Source organism: Cebus imitator, unplaced genomic scaffold, assembly GCF_001604975.1.
Source record: "Cebus imitator isolate Cc_AM_T3 unplaced genomic scaffold, Cebus_imitator-1.0 Scaffold148, whole genome shotgun sequence".
NCBI lineage: Eukaryota > Metazoa > Chordata > Mammalia > Primates > Cebidae > Cebus > Cebus imitator.
Genome location: NW_016107463.1, coordinates 1,464,552 through 1,473,596, shown reverse-complemented (window position 1 = coordinate 1,473,596; position 9,045 = coordinate 1,464,552). Strand labels below are relative to the sequence as shown.

Here is a 9,045-nt window from a genome sequence, read left to right as displayed (position 1 = left end):
GAGAGGGTGAGGAACATGGCTGAGATGGCTGTGCCAGGGACTCTCTTAGGATTACTCAGGAGGCAGGTCTTTGGCCATTTGACTCACACTAAGTTTATGCACAGAACAAACCACAATAGACATGGTAAATCCCAGCACAGCATCCGTGATTACTGGCAGTGATTCCACCAACTTCTCTCATGACTGTGACCACCGATACTCTTTTTACCTGTATTAAATCACATGTGTAGCAAAATTTAGAGATATATCTACCTCGATAGGTTGTTTTAAAAAATAAATATTAATATACCTGTACAAATCAGAGCATAATCTCTAGAATATAAACGGCACCCACTGGAAGTGAATTACTTTATCAACACCTGATACTCTATTCTCTTAGGTTTCTATAAACCTATAAAATCAAAGGCAAAAGGCATTTGACCGTTTGGTTGTTTTTGTCTTTCAGGATTGATATGTATACAGAAGGTATGGCAGATTTGTATGAAATGATCCTTCTTCTGCCCTTATGTAAACCTGAGGAAAAAGATGCCAAGGTTGCCATGGCCAAAGAGAAAACAAAAAATCGCTATTTGCCTGCCTTTGAAAAAGTAAGTGAAGGTGTTCAGTGTTTGGGGCACTGAGTTTAGAGGACAGTAGAAAAATAGTGGCTGGGCACTCCTGGGCGACACTGACCTTCACTTTCAGTGAGACTTCCTGAACACCAATGCAGCACTCTGACTCTCAAGAGATTTTATGAAAATAGACTTGGGGGAACAATTATACCAGTTATACCCAAGCTGTAATTTTCCAATAAAATTTTAATTTACTAGACCCCAACATGAAATTTTCTGTTCAACCAAAATTTCATGTTCATAAGTAGAATGTGGGCTGTGGAAGGCTCTGAACCACACTAGGGGTTGCTTTTGAGTCCGTGGAACACCACAGACTTTGATTGAAGACGAACATGATGAAAGCGATCTATCAGAAAATATTCTGGCACCATGTGTAGGAAGACACGAGACCAACTGCCAACCAGAGAATATTGTAGTGTTTCAGGGATGGGTACTTTTCAAAAGGAGAGTGACTGTGGGATGCAGAGGAAGATTTTGTAAAATGAATTTGATAGTAAGTTGCAGACATCAGTGCAGTTCACCCCTGAATGCTTCAGCTTGCAGGTTATAACGTAGTGCGGGTTAGGAGTCAGAATCGATGTTGTAAGAAAGACGATGAATTCAAGTTCACCCAGGTTTACTTCAGATCCCAGGGAGATAGAACAGGGAATGAGGAGAGCAGACAAGGAGAAATGAAGACTCTGAAATAGCCTACTCCTGGGGGAAAAGAGCCGTCATGAAGGTGGAGTTGCTGCCCAGGGGAGATTGGAGAGGGAGAGAGCAGAGTAGAGCCGCATCCTGAATGTCAGGACTGCGCGCTGGAGGGCGTGGGGCAGACAGAACACGCAGAGGCAGGGGCTAAGCCCTTGGCCCATGTGGAAGAGGCAAGCTGGGTGGGTAATGTAGATGCCACAGTGATATGGAATGAGAAGAGAAAATGATAGCCTGAGCTCCAACTGAGGAGTGGGCTGAGCTATACTTCTTACTCTGTCACTCATTAAGATGTGGAGAAAGTTCTGGATCTCTGCACTCAGGCAGTAAGGTGACAGAGGTGGGGAAAGTCAGGGTGAAGAGGCTTAGAAAGAAGCAGGGGTACTGCGCATGTGTTCCTGATCTGATTCCTCAAAATCTCCAGGTCTTAAAGAGCCACGGGCAAGACTACCTTGTTGGCAACAAGCTGAGCCGGGCTGACATTCAGCTGGTGGAACTTCTCTACTATGTGGAAGAGGTTGACTCCAGCCTTATCTCCGGCTTCCCTCTGCTGAAGGTGACCCATTTCACCACCCAGAGAGGCAGCCCCACATCTCCCATCTTGGGATCTAGTATCTGGGCCCTGGGACTGACCGTGTTCTAACCCCAGCCTTCTCCAGGCCTGGAGTGCTCCCAGGTCTCCAAAATGAGCTTCCAGGCTTCAGTTTTGAGAAATGAAAACACTTTTGTTATGGAAAGGAAATTTGTGGTGCATGCTACCCCATGAAGAGTATTTTACCTTTTATCATGGAAAGGACCCAGGGCCCAGAATCTCTCCCTAACCCTCTATTCCCTGTGGTTTCTGTCCCTGAGTTCTCTGTGATGCCCTTTATTCCAGATGTGTCTTGTCTTCTTGCACCGAGTCTGTCTGAGCAGGGCCCTTTCCATCTGGTTCCTTCCTGGGCTCCGGCTCCTGCTGTCAGACGTTGTGTTCCTCTCTGCACAGCTCTCCCAAAACACTGCCCCAACCCTGTATCCCTCACTGAGAAAAAGTGGTCCCATGGTTTGTCTTTAATATTTTCTATAATATATTCCTTTCCAACTAATTTCCCCATATTTTCACTTCTGCTTAGAGACTGACCTGTGTTGATATCTCACAGGCACATTGCTTCTTCTTGTCTTACACAACAGCCACAAATCTATAGGATTAATATGTAAGGAGAAAAATAGGGATGACAGAACTGATTAAAACATTTTTGGGGAAGATACAAAGTAAGCTACATGTTCTCCCTCTTATTGTCATTTCTCACTGGGTGTCTGTTTCTGCCTCCATGCTGGTGCTGCTGGAGGGGACTTACCTGGTCTTTGGCAGGAGGGCTCAGATTCCCTAGATTGTGTTAATAGTGGCGTTAGCCCTTGGCTTCACTCTGAGGCTGTGCTTTGTGAATTACAGGCCCTGAAAACCAGAATCAGCAACCTGCCCACGGTGAAGAAGTTTCTGCAGCCTGGCAGCCCGAGGAAGCCTCCCATGGATGCGAAAACTTTAGAAGAAGCAAGGAAGATTTTCAGGTTTTAATAAAGCAGCCATGGAGGCCAAAAACATGCAAGGCCAATATTCTAAAGCTTTGCAACAATAAAGTGCTTTACCTAACTGTTGATTGTGCCTGTTGTGAGGCTTATGAACTCTTTCCACTTACATGGTAATTAAATAATAGAAAACTCCTATTTGCCGACTTAGTTAAAATTGATTTCTTTTCATAAGGATCTGATATGAATTCAGATTTCCAATCTCCTCCTAGCCTATCATATCACTTTCTTGGAATTAAAAATTTAGTAAAAAAGGAAACTATAGAAAATGTGGTGTGTTTGACTTTTCCAAGAATTGTCCTGTAACATTTGTCATACAATTTATTAAAAAGTCAGGTGTAGAAACGTACGTCTGACATTTTCAGGTATGCACAGGGAAAGAGTTACCATTCTGGGTAATGGCTTAAAGACACTTTCTTCTTTTCCTGGACAGTCAGTTTATTTCTGATAAAAGCATTCTTTCTGACACATTTTCAAGACAGCTATTCCGTCTGCTGCGGCTTCCTCAGTTTTCTGGGAGGTGAGGAAACACTGAAGAGCAAGCAGACCCGCCCTCTGCTCTCAGACCACCCTGCTGTCCCTCACAGTGCGTGTGCTCCTGGCTCATCCTCACTCTGCTCCTTAAGGCTCTGTGGGGCCCCGGGCCTGAGCCTTCCCTCAGTTCCCTCAGTGCCACTCAGGCCTGGGCTGCCAAGATGCAGATGGTATCTGTGAATCACATACAAGTAACTAAATGCAAAATCATTTTTCCCTGGTGTGTCAGTGTGCCAGAGTGCTTGGATTAGGAGCACTTCCTAGCTTCAGCCTCTACTGTGCCTACAATGCTAATCCCTCCCAGGATACCTGGGCTTCTGCAAAGTGAGCTCTCCTCCTCTGAGAGTGGCTTCCCCACAGTTGGTGAAGGTGGGTGAGGGAGCAGACACACAGGCTTCCTACCTGCAGCTTCACTTTGCTCTCGTCTCTTCTCCACTTACCACCAGAGTAGGTTTTCTACAATGCAGATCTGAATATCACAGAATTCTTCAGTGAGTACTCACTGCATACAGAACGCATCCTCACACCTGTCCTCACTCCCTGATCTCCAGCCCAATCAACCCTATGAGCATGGTAGGGCCTCTTGCCTTCCTGCCTGGGTGCATTTGCTAGCCCTGCCTGGCAAGCTCCTTCCAGTGCCCACAATTAAGTCTGCCCCGTTGCTTCTGAGGAGTGCTGGGCTGTCCTCTGTGCTTCCCACAGAGTCCAGTGAGCCTCTAATAACCCCTGAGGTCCACTGTGTCTGCTCCACTGTCCCATGAGCTCGAGTATGGAACACTTACATAAACTAGAATGCTGAAGCTTTGATGAAACTGAGATTGTAGAATTTTAATATGGTAAGAAAATAATATGATTATGTTTAAGACAAGTAGTTCTTCCTTTCTAGACATGAATCCTATTGTTTACAGAGGAATGATATGCTGTCTGGAATTTGCTTCAAAAGAATCCCCTGGCAGTGGGGGGAGAAGGTAGAAGTTGATATTATCTTCTATGGCATCTGTCGCAGATTCCTATAAACCAGGTGACTTGAAACAACAGAAATCCTGAAGGTCAGAAGTCTGAAATCAGTTACTGGTGCTGGTGGAGGGGCCTGGCTTGGTCCCCAGAAGCTCTAGAGAACAATCCCTCCCTGCCTCTCACAGCTTCTGGGGGCTCTTGGCATTTCTGGACTTTCATGGATGGTGGCCACGTCACTCTACTTTCTGCCTGGGGTTTCCAGCACCTCAGCCTCTGTGCGTCTGTGTCTTCTATGTTGTGGGGACACTTCTCATTGGATTTAGGGCCTATTAGATATACCAGGATGATGTCATCTCAAGTTCCTTAACTTCATCTGCAAAGAGCCTTTATCCAAATAAGATCACATTTATAGGATCCAGGGGTTTGGACATGGACCTACATTCCATGGGGGCCGACATAACCCACTGCATGGTGTAGGTGAAGGAAGGTGCTTGTCAATTGATGAATCCAGGTCATGGGTACTTTCAACTTTATTATATGATTCTCTCTACTTTTGTATTTGCTGGAATTTTTCCATGTAAATTAAAAAACTATCTTATTTTAGGAGCTCCTACGATGTCCAGGTTTTGTGCCAGAACATGAGGACTGGAATCAAATAGAAGAAGACTTTCCCCTCAGGAGCTCAGGGTCGAGTGGAGAAGCTGATACTGAATACATCATGTCAAAACAGCGTAGGGAAAGAAGACGCAGCAGAGAAAACACAGTAGTAGGTGAAGGGAGTGCCTTCTAGTCAGGACCATTACCATGTGCAAAGATCCAGAGGTCAGGAAGGATGACTGAGTGACGCAGAGAGGAAAGAATATGCAAATAGGGTGGCCAGATTTGGCAGACAAAATACAGGACACCCAAGTAAATAGATGAACAATCTATACAATCATCAGATGAACAATCAATACTTTTTTTTTCGTATAATCATGTTACCTACAGTGCTTGGGACATACTTATACTAAAAAGATATTAATTCTTTGCCTGAATTTTACATTTTCCTGGGTTCCCTGTATTTTATGTGGCAAGCCAGTTAAGAGAAGCCTTCCAGAATGCCATCAGCCTGCCCGTCACAGACATCCCCTCCCAGCTACGCTCCCAGCAGACGTTTCTCATCTGCCTTAGTCCTTGCCTCCAAGCCATGAAAAGTAAGCGTCTTTAAAAAGCCAGTTTCTACAGACTTGGAAAGAGCCAAATCTGCTGAAATGTTTCGTTAAACTTTTATTGCCAACCTTGAAAAGGAACATATTAACTAGCTATCTTGTGATAAGAGGATGACTTGCCATTTTTCTTAGATGCTAGTAGGCAGTCCTGTGGCCCTGAAATGTGTGGGAGTGGCTTTTTGCTAAATTGACTGTACCCCTCTCAATGGGTGGCAGCTATGGAAAGGAACATGTAGCTTATAAGCACAACAGGACCTTAAATTAAGTTGTTGAACCAAGAGGGTGACAGCCTTTAACAAACTAAACACTGATTTCGTAAATCATCTCATACTGCCTCATATCCTCTCATCTAGATCACTAGAAAAATACTTCTAAACGTATCCTTAGCACATTTTAAAAAATCTGTTTAATACATCAATGCCTTATTTGTGTGCTTGGATGAGAGTTCAAGCTATGCATTCGGCTGCTTTTGGATACATCTTGTCAACTTAATAAACAGAAGGAGACTCTAAAATAAAAGTTGTTTATGTGGGAAAGAAGTTTTGTAATGGGTTTATGTGTACCATAGTAAACCATTTATGTACTTAAGGAGATAAAGGAAGACAAAGGTTTTCAAAGAAAAAAATGAAAAGGATTAAATAAATGTTCTAAAATACTTATCATTCACTACAAACATTAATAACAAGGGTGACATCAGGTCAAGTTTGAACTGGCAGTTACTGATCAGATGTCCTTGCAGAAGTTTTTTGTATAATGTGATAAGCTTTGTGCAAGATTATGTTTTTGGTAACTTTTTTTCTTACCCAATAAAAACGACTGAGAACCTTCTCTCCATGGCTTTTCCAGCTCTGTTTGTCAAGGTTTTCTTAACATTAGCAACTTTTCATTTTGTTTCTGATAATGTTCACAGTCATTACAGAAATGTAAAAATAAAGAATTTATAAAACTAGGGCATGAGAATGTAATGATAGGAAAAAAGTGAATGATCTAAGGTTAAAAAAAAAATGATGGTGTCATTTTAGATAATCTGAGAATATGAACAGTGCCAGAGGAAACATAGGTATTTGTGCTGAAGTTGCTTTCGCTAGACAAGTAGTCAATACACAATTGCTGTGAATGAAATTTGGCTAGATCATAGACTTGGGATTCCCAAGACGCTTGAAAAGGGCATAGATCTGCACAGTTCCATGTCTGCTGTTGTTACTCCAAACCTCCAACTCCTGCTGAGAAAAGAACCACCAATACCTATCAAATACAATTCTAATTTGCAACTTGATGGTAGATATCACACACATTCGCGCTTCCTTTGGGAAGTGCTTTGTGATTTGTTGCCTAGTGTTGGTGCCTCTGTCTTTTCAATATTTCTTTAAGGTTGTTATGCTCCAAATAGCAGGCAAAATCTTTTGTGAGCCACTGTGCAGCACTTGCAGGTTAATCTAAGACTGTAGTACTTTTAGTTTTATAAAGCAAGATTTATGATGAAATTTATGATGAAAAATAAATTTATTATTTTATCATAAATTTGTGATGAAAAAATTTATGAAAAAAATTTTCATTTATGAAAAATTATGATAAAAATTTTATGATGAAAAAATTAAGAACAAGAATGCCCTTCTTGTGAATTTTTATATTCCTGATTCAATGATTATTTATTAATCCTTGTCCTTTGCCCTGTTAAACATTTGTCCAAAAATCCTGCTCTTTCCAAATTCCTCTTTCTTTAGTCCTTCTGTGTCTACTTAGCGGGACAGTCCCATTCCGTTTTTTTTTTTTTTTTTAAGCCCATTTCTTTATTAATTCTGCTTAAACTGCAGAAAATTGAGTCTGATAATCAGGATTGGTTGATCCATTGTCACGATTCTATTATTTAAGTTTTTCTATATTATTTAATTTCCACATCAAGCAAGATCAAAAGTGGAAATTGGAGAAATCTCTGTGACCACTAAAATGTACACTAGTTCTACTCCTGTTAGAATGAATCAGTCTCTGAATGTCAGGCAAACTAGAATCTGATTAGCCTTTGCTACTAATTAGCTGGATGACAAGTCACATTCTCTCTCTGGGGTTCAACCAGCTCATGACAAACCTAGAAAATAGCTAAGAAAAAGTCTCTCACCCTTGGCCCCGCTTGCGTTGGGTAATTATTCATGCTTAGGGGCTGCCTTGTTCATTAGAGGACATTTCAAGTCGTCACTGGCCTCTACCTACTTGATCTGGTAGCATGACGTAACCCCACGTTGTGACAACCAAAAATGTCTTCAGACATTGGTGAATGTCCTCTGGGATAGGGGAGTAAAATCTCTCCTGGTTGAGAATCACTTGACAACGTGCCTTCTCAAAGTGTTTAAACTCAGAAGTCCTGATAGGAGAACGACATGGTCACTGAAGCATACAACTAGTTTTTAAAAAGCACCGAAAGGCATCCGACTAGAATGTATGATGTCATTAGAGTATATAAGTTGACAATGCCCGGAATAAATGTTTAATATTGAGGGGTAGGAGATGTTAGAAAAGAAAGATCAGGGGCTGGGCGCGGTGGCTCATGCCTGTAATCCCAGCACTTTGGGAGGCCGAGGCGGGCGTATCATGAGGTCGAGAGATGGAGACCATCCTGGCCAACAAGGTGAAACCCTGTCTCTACTAAAATATAAAAACTAGCTGGGCGTGGTGGCACGCACCTGTAGTCCAGCTATTTGGGAGGCTGAGGCAGGAGAATTGTTTGAACCCGGGAGGCGGATATTGCAGGGAGGCAGATATTGCAGTGAGCCGAGATCACGCCACTGCACTCCAGCCTGGCGCCTGGTGACGAAAGGAGACTCTGTCTCAAAAAAAAAAAGAAAAGAAAAAGAAAAGGAAGATCAGGAGTTTCAGTGAGATCCTCTTTTTGGATACAGATATGAGAGCTATGCAAGCTATAAAAGAATTCACAGGAAAGAAATATAGCACCCAAGTAAGAAGATACTGAAATGACAGTTGCAAGAGGTTATAGAGAACAATGTTTAAATATGGATGAGTGATCCTACTTTGAAAGAAAGCAGATTGGGGGGTACAAGGTCCACTGAACCTGCAGATTGAGATGCTACTGTGGAAAAAAGGAGCCCACCTGGGCAGAAAAGACAGGGTCCTCCACTTTGTCTGACCCTGGCAGCCTTCTCCCCTTGCTCTGATTTACTTGGCTAAGAGAATCATGATCCTTAGTTGGAATTTCTAGGAACCCATTAAAGTGAAGTCACTGCTGAACACATTCTGCTCTGTTTTTCTTTTTTCTTTTCTCTTTCTTTTGAGACAATCTTGCTTTGTCTCCCAGGGTGGAGTACAGTGGTATGATCTAGGCTCACTGCAATCTCCACCTCCCGGATTCAAGTGATTCTCCCACCTCACCTTCCCTAGTAGCTAGGACTACAGGCAAGTGCCACCACACCTGGCAATTTTGGGGGGAGCATTTTTGATAGAGATGGGGTTTCACCATGTTGCCCAGG

At 42.6% G+C, this 9,045-nt stretch overlaps 1 protein-coding gene and 1 long non-coding RNA gene across 2 annotated transcripts in view; one reads left to right on the top strand and one right to left on the bottom strand.

Annotated features, from left to right (window-relative positions):
- The window catches only part of LOC108314132 (glutathione S-transferase A3), a 15,618-nt gene extending 12,613 nt beyond the window's left edge, over window positions 1-3,005 (top strand). Inside the window, exons 5-7 of the mRNA XM_017542871.2 lie at window positions 446-587; window positions 1,726-1,857; window positions 2,734-3,005. Coding sequence (XP_017398360.1) covers window positions 446-587; window positions 1,726-1,857; window positions 2,734-2,856 — 397 coding nt within the window. The 3' untranslated portion in view covers window positions 2,857-3,005. The remainder of the gene's footprint in view (window positions 1-445; window positions 588-1,725; window positions 1,858-2,733) is intronic.
- Window positions 1-7,067, bottom strand: part of LOC108314133 — a 9,751-nt gene extending 2,684 nt beyond the window's left edge. Inside the window, exons 1-2 of the long non-coding RNA XR_001829363.2 lie at window positions 5,980-7,067; window positions 3,804-3,857 (exon numbers count right to left, since the gene is read on the bottom strand). This is a non-coding gene — a long non-coding RNA (uncharacterized LOC108314133). The remainder of the gene's footprint in view (window positions 1-3,803; window positions 3,858-5,979) is intronic.
- Window positions 7,068-9,045: the final 1,978 nt, after the last annotated feature.